The sequence below is a fragment of the Staurois parvus genome, unplaced genomic scaffold (genome assembly GCF_062004578.1).
Source record: "Staurois parvus isolate SC_StPar_1 unplaced genomic scaffold, SC_StPar_1.0 ptg000350l, whole genome shotgun sequence".
Lineage (NCBI taxonomy): Eukaryota > Metazoa > Chordata > Amphibia > Anura > Ranidae > Staurois > Staurois parvus.
Window position 1 is genome coordinate 4,571,369 of NW_028318146.1, and position 13,531 is coordinate 4,584,899.

The window sequence follows — 13,531 nt, forward strand, 5'->3', positions numbered from 1 at the left end:
TACGCTAATGACATGCAAATTTACCTCTCCACCCCTCAACTCACCCCTTCAGTCTCCGCCCGTATCACCCACCTGCTGAACGACATATCAACATATCAAACTGGATGTCGCTCCAATTCCTCAAACTGAACCTCTCCAAAAACCAAGCTCCTAATTTTCCCCCCAGCCCGTGCCCCCCCCCCCACTCTCTCCATCACGACCAACAACGCCACCATCAGTCCCACCCCACAAGCCAAAGTCCTAGGTGTCACTCTAGATTCAAACCTGTCCTTCCAACCCCATGTCCAATCGTTAGTAAACTCATGCAGGCTCCACCTCCGCAACATCTCCAAAATACATACGTTCCTAACCCCAGACACTACTAAACAACTCGTTCACTCCCTTATTATCTCACGTCTGGACTACTACAACTCCCTCCTCATCGGCCAACACAGGCTATCCCCGCTTCAGTCTATCCTGAACTCAGCAGCCAGACTCATCCAACTTACCAACTGCTCCTCTTCTGCCACCCCCCCTCTGTCATTCCTTCCATTGGCTCCCGATTACCCAATGCATTAAATTCAAACTACTAACACTGACGTACAAAGCCATTCATAACGCTGCCCCAAACTACCTCACCGACCTGATACCCAAATACCACCCAACCCGTAATCTTTGCTCCTCACAAGACCTACTACTTTCTAGCTCCCTGGTCTCCACCTTCCACGCCCGACTGCAGGACTCCATCCCCCACAGCCACTTCCTCCTGTGCCACCATCCCCTCCCTCCTAGATTGTGAGCTCGAAAGAGCAGGGCCCTTGAACCCCTCGTGTACTGTTTGTTGCTGTACTGTCTCATGTTCTGTCCCCCACTATAATGTACAGCGCTGAGCAAACCTTTTTAGCGCTATATAAATACTGTATAATAATAATAATAAATTAACCTGAAAGATAAAGGTCTTGTCCTCATTAAGACTATTCCATACACCAGTAATATAATTTATCCATTTAAAGGATAAGTCCTCCTTTGGGAACATGTTACGTGTTCTACCTGTTTTCTTGGTGGAACTTGTAACATGTTCTCGATCCTGCAGCCGATCCCCGCACTCCCTGTGATAGCAGTACGAGGAGAAGTTCCCCGTATTAGCATTCACTTTTTAAAAACAGCGCTTCCATGCAGGGCTCCGCCCACACTGCCGCATCATTCAAAGAGTTCTGTGAATGAATGAACTACAATTCCGGACAACCTTTGTGGCTGTCGGCTTGTAGTTCTCTAGTGGACTACCACGGTGCTGTGCAGTGCTGTGGTAGTTCATTGAGCCTTCCTGTCAGACTGTATCTGCTTGCCTCTACGGGATGTACGGGCACACAGATACATTAACAGTCTGCAGTCTTGCATGGCACCAGCAATCTGCTGATCGATGGTGCAATGCTTTCCAGGTTCCAAAAATAAATAAATAACTGCACTTTTTTTTATCTGCTGCTTTAATCTGTGAGTAGGCGGGGAGCGAAGGGCCATTACCCTAAGAACTTTGGGCAGAGCTGAGTGAAAGATGTGCTGTGCAGGTCTAAATGTGAAGAGGCGAGTGGTGTGGTGTGGTGTAGAGGGAGGGGCGGACGATGTGTTGTGCAGGTTTGGATGGGAGGAGAAGGGCAGTGTGGTACAATGTAGGGCTAAATAGAAGGTAGTGGGTGGGGTGAAAGATGTGCAGCGTAGGTCTGGATATAAGGATGTGGGCAGTGATGGGGTGGAGAGAAGGAGGAGCAGGGGGTGTGGTAAGGTGTTCTGTGATGAAGTGACACCAATGTGATACAAAACAATTAAGAGGTTCTGGTGAGCCATCGGACCTTCCCCTTCCCCCATACAGAGCTGATCTGGAAATAATAATGACTGCAGACATCACACATCCACCAATCAGATGTCATACTCTCAAGTCTTAATGATTTAGGATTTTTCCGACTGGTCCTTTAGGTATAATCAATGAAGTGTATCTCTAGTCACAACAACAATAAAGTTGATTTAAAAAAACTAATAAAAAGTAATAAATACATTTAAATAAAATAGATTTACAAAAATTGTTTTGTGTGTGTACAGTTTTAAATCTTGGCATGTTTGGTGTACACTTATTCAACTCAACATCATCTTTTATATTTTACCATAAAAATACGTTCTATTTTCTGTTTGTGTGCACTAAAGTGCATTTAATGCATTAATGTATGTATTTCTTTCCTGAAAATTTGCATTTTATAAACATCTGCTCAAATATCATGCAACATAACAAATTGCAACAACCACCATTTTATTCTCCAGGCTCTCTGCTTTTAGAAAATATATCATGTTTGAGTATTAGAAGTAATATTCTACCAAACAAATGCTGATATTAATAAGTGTGTGAGAAATGTCCAAAGTGTCCTTGGGCAGCAAGGAGTTAAATTGTGAATTTGTGGGTTACAGCCAAAACAGGGTCATGTGACCTCATTAGCATACTGTAAACTAGGTGTCAGCTCTCCCAGCAGCTGTGGCTCATTTGCTGAGATTGCTGTGAGCGGCGAGGAAACTAATTGTGTTGCTCTGAGAGATTTTGCTCATTATCTCATAATAAAGCACTTTCATTGGAAGAAAAAAGATGAAAAGTCAAAGGATCTCTTAAAAACCAAAAAAGAAGATTCACTGGGACCCTTAACAGGGGACCACCAGCCCCTCGCACAGTCCAAAGCCCCTCGTAGGGGTGTATGTAAGGCCATCAGGCAGGGGTTCAGGGCAGTTGTACACACTACCTGCCCCTGAAATTCACCGAAAAACCAGAGAGAAACACGCAGAGGGGACATCGAATATTTGTCAATTATAATGCAAGGAACTGTAAGGAAATATGTCACCCAAATATATATTTAGTGGGGTCATTGCTATATACACAACGGGGGTGATTTACTAAAGGCGAATAGACTGTGCACTCTGCAAGTGCAGTTGTTCCAGATCTTTGTAAATGAGGGGAAGATCTGCTGACTGCCACTATCCAATCAAAGTCCCCAAAATGGATGCACCAAGGCTTCAAAAGCAAAAAGTCATGAAAAAAGGGGTTTAAAGACCACTTCAGTTTTGGACACATATACACATTGTGGGGTCACTGGATAGAGGAGGAAGATTAAGAGCCCCTGTCAGGTTTTATTGCTTCATGTGTCACTGTAAGTGAGATTCAGCCTCTCAATGTTTCCCCTTGACTGCTGTCCCCGGGTTAGAAAGTGATGAGAAAATCCAAAATTTGGAGCTGCTAATAGAGGGGAATCTTCAAATGGGGGACAGTTCATACCTGGAGGTCACTGCCCGCTCCTTCACATGACAGCTGGTCTGCAGGAGACATGTATCAGGTGTATCAGCTGCTCTTACTAGGGCCAATTTAGACAGGAGTCAATTCACCTACCAGCATGTCTTTGGAGTGTGGGAGGAAACCGGAGTACCCGGAGAAAACCCATCCAGATTCCCCACTTCTCATCCTGCTCAAACTGTCACAGTCAAATCTGCAGCCCCTGGAGCCCGCAGTACCTCGGGGGCCCCTCAGGAGGTGTTACAGGATTTTGTGAGAATTTTTGTGTGAGTGTCAGCAGGAGTTGTGGGGAGGGGTAGGGTGGTGTGTGCTATTGTTTTTACCTCCCCAAAGACAGGAGTACCAGCTCCTGGACGGTGCTCTCCTCCTCCTTCCCCCTCGCTCAGCCTGATGATAGCTCGGTGTCCATCCCCGCCTGGTTGTCAGTACTGACACTTCTCCGCCTAGCAGGGCTGGCCTCACCCCATCCTTCCTCCGCTACTCTCTGGCTCAGGACTTCAAAATGGAGGCAAAGCTCGGAGCTTCTGCTTTGCTCTGGATTCCTCTTTGCTCATGATAGTGACAGGGAGACATCACGGGCCCCCCTGAAGCATGAGCGGGGTCATAATTGTGACCCCTGAGAGCCCTGATGGAACACCCATGGGTCCCATCAGCATTTTGAACAATGACTGTGAAAGCAAGATATATAAATACACAAACTGCTGCATAACTACTGAAACAGAGCCAAATACAGAATACTGGGATCATTATTATTCAGGATTTAGCAGAATGGTGAAATTGTATTGAGGGGAAACAACATGAAGGCCTCGTGTACAAAGGACATATTTAAAACACTCCTCCTCCTGGCAGCAGCATTTTGGCAGGAAAAAAACCTCATGCTTGTCAAAGAGGCTAACGCTTTTCAACGCGTTTCGGCACGTTTACAAGCGTCAAGCGCTGGGGTGTTAATTCATTTAATTGGCCAGAATAATCATTTATCCTGGCCTTTGAAATAAATGAATGCTCAAGCGCTACACGTGCCTAGCGTTAACAAGCGTTTAGATGCATTTACACTCACCAAGCGTTTTTATTGCTAAAAAGCTGCTGCTCCTGGATGCGCTGGTGCTGGGTTTTTTTCCTGCTGGTAAACGCTACTGCTAATAAAAGCTTCTAAAAGTCTATGTAAGCATAGAGACATGGGGTAACATGGAGGGCCGTCTGGAAGCAGTACAAAAAAAACACCCTAAAAGGGGCTGCAAAAATGCCCTGTGTGCATGAGGCCTAAAGAACAAGCACTACCAAGAAGGAAGCACAGCCTGCATACATAATGAGGCAATATGGCGTCCCCTAGGGGCTATCACAGATCAGTGGTCTTTGGCACAAAGATCTCAGCGCAGTGAGATATTACATTAGGATAGCTACAAATTCTGCTTCTAACGTGTGTGAAAAATCTCAACATCATATAAATAAGTACTATCACCGTATACAGAAAATAGGCCACAAGTGACTTGATGGTAGATAAATAATTGTCTAGTCAATTATTGTAAAATAATAAAATAATTGTAGTCAATTATAATGCACGGAACTGTAGGGAAATATACGGATTGTTGTTCCCTCCCTAAAACAAAATACATGTGTGTGAAAAATCTCAACATTGACCCTGGGCAGCAAGGGGTTACATTCTGACAAAGGTGTGTGGCCGAAATATGACATTTGTCAGTTACAGCCAAAACAAGGTCATGTGACCACAGTGAGGAAACTCTAGTAGTAGCTCTATATATACATGGAGAGGTCACTGAATAGAAGAGGGAAGGGTTAGAGCCTCTGTCAAAGTTTAATGCTTTCTGTGTCACCGGTAATGAGATTCAGCCTTTTAAATTGTCCCTGATGACTGCTGCCCCCGGGTTAGAAGTGATAGAAAAATCCAAAATTTGGAGCTGCCAATAGAGGGAACTTCCAATGGGGGACAGTTCATACCTGGAGGTCACTGCCCACTCCTTCAGATGACAGTTGGTCTGCAGGAGACATGTATCAGGTGTGCAGGATTGGCTGCCCAGCATCCAGGAGTGAACACAACAGACTGAAAGTTGGGTCCCATCACCATTTTTAATTAGGACTCTAAAGGCAACATATATATATATATCTACTGAAACTGAACCAAAAACAGAATACTGGGATCATTATTATAACATTAAAGCACAAACACCACTAAGAAGACAGCACAGCCTGCATACATAATGAACCAATATCATGTCCCTACTTTTACGGAAATATAGTCACCCAAAAAAAAAAAATTATATCTATATCCATGTATACACTAATTTCTAAAAATGCTGATATTAACAAGTGTGTGAAAAATGTCAAAATTGTACCTGGGCAGCAAGGGGTTAAATTTTGGAAAAGGGGCGTGGCCAAAAGGTCATGTGACCACCCTGGCGGAAACTCTAGTAGAAGCTCTAGCAGCAGCTGAGGCTCATTCGCTGGGAGTGTTGTGAGTGGAGAGGAAGCGAATTCTGTTGCTCTAAGAGACGATTCTCATTATTTCATAATGAAGCGTTTTCATTGCAAGAGAACATTTAGAAAGTCAAAGGATCTTCTGAATACCAACAAAGAAGATTCAGTTATGCGATCAAAAGTGAAACCCTTAACAGGGGACCGCCAGGCCCTTGACCAGCACAAAGCCCCCCGTAGGGGTGCATGTAAGGCAGTTAGGCGGGGGTTCAGGGCAATTCTACACACCATCTGCCCTTGTTTTAAATCGAAAGCCAGAGAGGACGACGCTGAAAGTAAGTAGTATATTTGTTAACTATAATGCAAGGCACTGAAGGGAGATTTTGTCACCCAAACATAGATTTATTGGGGTCACTGCTATTTACACATGGAGAGGTCACTGAATAGAAGAGGGAAGGGTTAGAGCCTCAGTCAGAGTTTAATGCTTTGTCATCGATAATGAGATTCAGCCGTTTTATTTGTCCCTGATGACTGCTGCCCCCAGGTTAGAAAGCGTTAGAAAAATCCAAAATTTGCAGCTGCCAATACAGGGAACTTCCAGTGGGGGACAGTTCATACCTGGAGGTCACTGCCCACTCCTTCAGATGACAGTTGGTCTGCAGGAGACATGTATCAGGTGTGCAGGATTGGCTGCCCAGCATCCAGGAGTGAACACAACAGACTGACAGTTGGGTCCCATCACCATTTTGAATTAGGACTCTAAAGCCAACATATATATATATATATCTACTGAAACTGAACCAAAAACAGAATACTGGGATCATTATTATGTAGGATTTAGCAGAATGGTGAAATGGCATTGACAGGAAGCAACACTGAAGCACAAGCACTACTAAGCAGACAGCACAGCCTGCATACATATCAAACCAATATGGCGCCTCCCCCTTCTAGCAGATCAGTGGTCTTTGGCACTAAGCTCTCAGCGTTGTGAGAGATCACATTGTGATGTCAATCTCTTGGTGGCCTCAAAGTTTAAGTCTGGATATTTAGGGGGTGAATAGCTGTTACGGATGTCATGGGGGCTTCATAAGACTAGCATACACGTGTTCTGGCAGAAAAAGCCATGTGCTGAGAATGGACTCCCAGGGTGACAACAACAATATCGTCCATATGTATAGAACGTATATTTTTCAAACGTTCAACACAAATTATTTTCATGACACAGATGACACTCACATACATATGTTAAAGAAAATACATTTAAATGTCCAAAGATTTGTATAACAAAAAGAAAATAACATTTTTTTCCCTCTCCAGGAGAAAACAATACACTATCTCTGAGCGTCAACACCACCCTGGAGGGTGAGAACAATCTACTGGTTCCATTCACCAGAGATGCAACATCATCTATGACTGTGGAGGACCAACAAAGTGCAGTCACCCCACCTACCATTGAGGGTGAGAACACTGCACTGGTTTCATCCACCAGTGTCAGAGATGCAACAACATCATCTATGACTGTGGAGGACCAACAAAGTGCAGTCACCCCATCTACCATTGGGGGTGAGAACACTGCACTGGTTTCATCCACCAGTGACAGAGATGCAACAACATCATCTGTGACTGTGGAGGACCAACAAAGTGCAGTCACCCCATCTACCATTGAGGGTGAGAACACTGCACTGGTTTCATCCACCAGTGTCAGAGATGCAACAACATCATCTGTGACTGTGGAGGACCAACAAAGTGCAGTCACCCCATCTACCATTGAGGGTGAGAACACTGCACTGGTTTCATCCACCAGTGACAGAGATGCAACAACATCATCTGTGACTGTGGAGGACCAACAAAGTGCAGTCACCCCATCTACCATTGAGGGTGAGAACACTGCACTGGTTTCATCCACCAGTGACAGAGATGCAACAACATCATCTGTGACTGTGGAGGACCAACAAAGTGCAGTCACCCCATCTACCATTGAGGGTGAGAACACTGCACTGGTTTCATCCACCAGTGTCAGAGATGCAACAACATCATCTGTGACTGTGGAGGACCAACAAAGTGGAGTCACCCCATCTACCATTGAGGGTGAGAACACTGCACTGGTTTCATCCACCAGTGACAGAGATGCAACAACATCATCTATGACTGTGGAGGACCAACAAAGTGCAGTCACCCCATCTACCATTGAGGGTGAGAACACTGCACTGGTTTCATCCACCAGTGTAAGAGATGCAACAACATCATCTATGACTGTGGAGGACCAACAAAGTGCAGTCACCCCATCTACCATTGGGGGTGAGAACACTGCACTGGTTTCATCCACCAGTGACAGAGATGCAACAACATCATCCGCGACTGTGGAGGACAAAAAAAGTGCAGTCACCCCATCTACCATTGAGGGTGAGAACACTGCACTGGTTTCATCCACCAGTGACAGAGAAGCATCAACATCATCCGCGACGGTGGAGGAACAGGAAAGTGCAGTCACCCCATCTACCATTGAGGGTGAGAACACTGCACTGGTTTCATCCAACAGTGTCAGAGAGGAATCAACATCATTTGCGACTGTGGAGGAACAAGAAAGTGCAGTCAACTCATCTACCATTGATGGTGAGAGTACTGCACCTGTTCTATCCACCAATGAAACAGAGGCAACAGCACTATCTATGACTGTAGAGGCCCAACAAAGTGCAGTCACCCCATCTACCATTGAGGGTGAGAACACTGCACTGGTTTCATCCACCAATGAAACAGAGGCAACAGCACCATCTATGACTGTAGAGGCCCAACAAAGTGCAGTCACCCAATCTACCATTGAGGGTGAGAATACTGCACTGGTTTCATCCACCAGTGACAGAGATGCAACAGCACTACGTACGAAGGTGGAGGAACAAAGTGCAGTCACCCAATCTAACACTGAGGGTGAGAATACTGCACTGGTTTCATCCACCAGTGACAGAGATGCAACACCACCTAAGACTGTGGAGGAACAACAAAGTGCAGTCATCACCTCCAACACTGAGGGTGAGAATACTGCACTGGTTCAATCCACCAGTGACAGGGAGGCAACAACACCATCTATGACTGAGGAGGACCAGCAAAGTGAAGACAGCCTATCCAGCACTGAGGCTGCAAAAACTGAACTGGTCCCATCCAGCAGTGTCAGCAACAGCCAGTCACACAAACTATCTGTGGAAAGCTTTGCCTTCCATAAGGTTATTGGACAGGGGAGCTATGGAAAAGTGGCGTTGGCCACCCATACCACCACTGGCCAAAAGGTGGCAGTGAAGATCATCAGAAAAAAGAAACTTCTGCTTTCTAATCCCTGCGCTGCTTTTAATGAAAGAAACATTCTAGAAGAATGCAGAGAGAACCCGTATCTTACCCATTTGTATGGGACATTCCAGATAGAGGTAAGTATTTTCATCTACTAATTTCTTCTTCTCTTCCCAGTACTGTGCTCCACTACTGATACAGACCCCCTACAATAGTTATGCAAATAGTGACTTTTTTTTGGGAGTCAAAACTTACACAAGGATAAGCATCCCTTTGCCCCATGAGATGACAGTGTTTGGACCTGTCAGCTAGTCCTCTAGGCACTAAGTGCTAAATTTAAAGAGGCAAAAGGAAATTTCACTTGTTTCCCACACCATGCTTTTCTGGGGGCTCTGGCTGTAGATCAGAGGAATGCAGTAAAGGTAAGAGAGGAACTCTAGCGTGCTTCTTACAAGGCTGGAGATTAGTGAAGTAAACTGTACAGAGTAGAGGCTTTCCTTCAAGAAACCATGTACTGAGAGGCTGTCATTACTGACTTTAGACATTGATAGCTGCCTGGCTGTCTCTGACCTCAAAACCTTGAGTCACTCAGCAAGGACAAGTTTGCAGCTAGCAAGACAGAAGTCAGGACTCCTGATCTACATGCATCTTCTAGGATGGTGAACCAAAGTATGGAAGTCACTGGATCACCCTTACAGCAAGACAAAATTAATATTGTGATAAAAGTAGTCCAGTGATGGCGGCTTACATTTCTTCTATGTGCAGTTTTTCAGAATTCCCTCAGGAAGCACTTAGTAAAGATGCCACGCTGCACTGTATGCCGGTGTGCGTGTCTCCATATATTCCTCCACAAAGTGAATGTCTATAATCTAACCTGTTTTCATCTTTTTTACAGACTCATCTTGTCTTTGTTATGGAGTATCTGAGTAAAGGGGATCTCCATCAACTGATAAATTCTTCAGCTCCACTACAAGTGAACAGATTAAGGTAAGTTTGATGTCAGGGTCACTTTGGAGTTGGGAGAGGCTGATCACTGAGGACAGGATGTGACCTAGCCAGGCCCCTCCAACTAAGCCCATCCATCAATACCCCTATGAACTCTAGGTAAAAGTCACTTCATCTTTAGCTGGTCTGTTAAGATTTTCAGTGCTAATATATGTATTTCTTTCTCTATCAGGAATTTAACAGCGGAAATTCTATGCGGCCTGCAATTCCTGCACGCCAAAGAGATCGTTCACAGAGATCTGAAGCCGGAAAACATCCTGTTAGACAGCGACGGCCATGCCAGAATTGCAGATTTTGGAACAGCAGTGAGAGGAGTCACCGAATCGAAGAGAATCAGTGGTTATGCGGGGACACCAGCCTTCATGGCCCCAGAAGTAAGTATAAGTCTAATATCAGACTTAATTGTAATATTTATCAAGATATACCATTTATCATCATTGGATATAGAGAAGAAATAAATGGATGCTCCACTTTCACTAAATGAAGAATGTCTCCACTGGTGCCCCAGTTGCTTTCAATGGGTTTCCAGGACAGAGCAATAGCCCCAACAAAAGGTGGGGAGTTCTGAGACCTGCAGCAGTGTTGGAGTTTCTTTGTAGGGGACAATGAGGCCCGGTGTGGATGGATAGATCGGTCCAGCCCGATTCACACATACAAATGGGGTAAAACCTTCAGTAATTGCTCTCCTGCTGTTTTCCTTCTTCTCTTAAACACGGAGAGCGAGTGTGACTATTGAGCTATTGGAGTCCATATACCTTCATCCAACTACTTTAAAATGGACAGTTATAGCGTACCTCTAGGCAAAACTTTGCTTTTTGTTTGGTAGGAGTAGGGAACGTTTTTAGACTGTTAAACATTTTTTGCTATCTGTGTCCCCATTGGGTAGATTCACTCCTCTATTTGTTCTGGTGACCATTGTCAGTGAGAAAAATCGTAAGAGTGAATTCCAAAATGTTACAGTTCATCCCAGAACAAGAGTAAAGGGGAAATGGGGATACCTGTTCTGGGGACAATTCTGTAAAAGAGAATTCCCCACACAGGGAAATTTCTAAATAACTTCCTGTTGCATTTCTGGAACAGAAGGTGAAAAGAAATGTCCCCAGTGGTAGACAGCAAAAAAAACCCAAAAACAAATAATAACCTAGAAGGAGTATTTGACACTTTTCTGCTTCGTCCAAAAAAAAAAACCAAGAAAACGTTTTGAGTTTACATCCACTTTAAGCCCCTCTCCTCCAATGTTCACAAGCTCCACCTCAATGTCATGCTATTTGATCACGATTTCATTCCTCCATGAGCTTCACACATCACAAATGTCACTATGTTGTCATCTTTGTCTCATACAATTTTTTCTCCCTTGTGTTTCTACAGGTCTTGCAAAACATGGATTACTTCACCATGGTTGACTATTTCTCCCTTGGAGTAATAGTGTACGAGATGGCGTCTGGCAAACACCCCTTCAACAAAGTGAAAAATAGGATCATCTCCATGGATCCAGATTATCTGGACTTTTTTGAATCTGACCTCTGTGACCTCCTAAAGAGAGTAAGTATTATTATTATTATTATTATTATTATACTACAGTAAGTATACACACAGCCTAAGCTTCTCTATTGCTCAGAGATTGTTATTTATTATCCACTTGACCTCCAGAGGATTTACCCCCCTTAATGACCAGGCCTCTTTTCGCTACTCGGCACTGCACTGATTCAACTGATAATTGCGCGGTCATGCAATGCTGCACCCAAACGAAATTTACGTCCTTTTTTTCACACAAATAGAGCTTTCTTTCGGTGGTATTTGATCACCTGTGCGCCTTTTATTTTTCACGCTATAAACAAAAAAAGGCCAAAAATTTTGAAGAAAAACAATATTTTTTACTTTTTTGAAGAAAAACAATATTTTTTACTTTCAGCTATAAAAAATATATAGTAAACTCAAAGTTGGTTATAAATTTAGGCCAAAATGTATTCTGCTCCATGTTTTTGGTAAAAAATCCCAATAAGTGTATATGGATTGCTTTGTGTGGAAGTTATAGCGTCTACAAACTATGGTATAAATACTGCAATTTATGCCCTTTTTTTGCTATACAGCACTGCGCTAGTTTAACGGACAATTGCGCGGTCATGCAATACGGTACATAAATGATATTTACATCTTTTTTTTCCCCACAATTGAGCTTTCTTTCGGTGGTCTTTGATTGCCTGTGCGGTTTTTATTATTTGCACTATAAAAAAAAATGACTGACAATTTTGAGGAAAAAAAAAACAATATTTTGGACTTTTTGCTATAAAACATGTCCAGTAAAAAAAAATGTAAAAATTAAATTTAGTCATAAATTTCTGCCAAAATGCATTCTGCAACATGTCTTTGCTAAAAAAAAAACCCAATATGTGTAAATTAATTGGTTTACATGAAAGTTATAGCGTTTACAAATGGCGGGACAGATACTGGGATTTTTAGTTTTTTTTTTATACTAATAATGGCGGCGATCATCGACTTATGGCGGCGATCAGTGACTTATGGCGGGACTGCGGTGGACATTCTGACATTGGGGGGTACTGACTTGGGGTCACTGACATCCCCAGTGACACCAATACAGTGATCAGTGCAAAAAAAACAAAACACTGACACTGTACTAATGGCATTGGGGAGGAAGGGATTCACTTTATTTTTCAGGGAAAGGGTTAACTGTGTGAGGGGAGTGTTTTACTGGGGGCGGGGGTGTGTACTGCAGGGAACACCGCTGATCGGGAGAGAGAAACTCTTCTGTCCCGTTCAGCGTGTCCTGTAGCTGTCAGGGAACTGACAGAAAACACAGCTACTGCAGCTGTGCTCTGTCAGCGATTGCCGCCGATCGCCGGGATATAGCCGGTAAGGACTGGCTGTGACCCGGCGACTGACATCCGTGGCTGTGATCGGCGGGACAGGTAGGGCGGCGGCGCGCCCCCTACCTGTTTACAAAACACACGTTTTAAAACGTGCTTTTTCCCAGCCGTGCCGCCCTGCCGCCGTATTTATACAGTGGCTGGGCGGCATGTGGTTATTATTTATTATTATTAATATTATTATTTATTTGCTCCTTCAGTGTCTCATTATATTTTATTCTTCTTTACAGCTTCTGTGGAAAGACCAAGATGAGCGAAAATACCAAGTCAGTGACATCAGGAGATGCCAGTTCTTCAACACCATCAACTGGGTGGAGTTAGATAGAAGAAAGCTACGCATGCCATCAAAACCAGTAAGTATACAGATAATGGAGTTCAACCACATTAAAGGGATTGGAGATGTTCAGCGGCCGGCTCTTCAGCGCTGAGACATTTGTTTTTACAGAATTTTCAGACTTGTCTATGAATTTGTAATCATTACACAATCATCCAGCCTGGTCTGAATCAATTCTGCTTATTACTGGAGATAATTATTGTGGATAGGTCAGGTGCAAAGCTAAGACCTGATTTATTTTACATATAAATCCCTCCTGCTGCACACTTCCTGCCCAAGGGTGACAACGTTCACTCA

The 13,531-nt window shown here is 43.8% G+C and overlaps 1 protein-coding gene across 1 annotated transcript in view; it reads right to left on the bottom strand.

The window, feature by feature from the left end:
* Positions 1-6,397: 6,397 nt before the first annotated feature.
* LOC149456721 (uncharacterized) overlaps positions 6,398-13,531 on the bottom strand; it is an 80,573-nt gene continuing 73,439 nt past the window's right edge. The window contains exon 4 of the mRNA XM_089684546.1: positions 6,398-6,490. Coding sequence (XP_089540672.1) covers positions 6,470-6,490 — 21 coding nt within the window. The 3' untranslated portion in view covers positions 6,398-6,469. The remainder of the gene's footprint in view (positions 6,491-13,531) is intronic.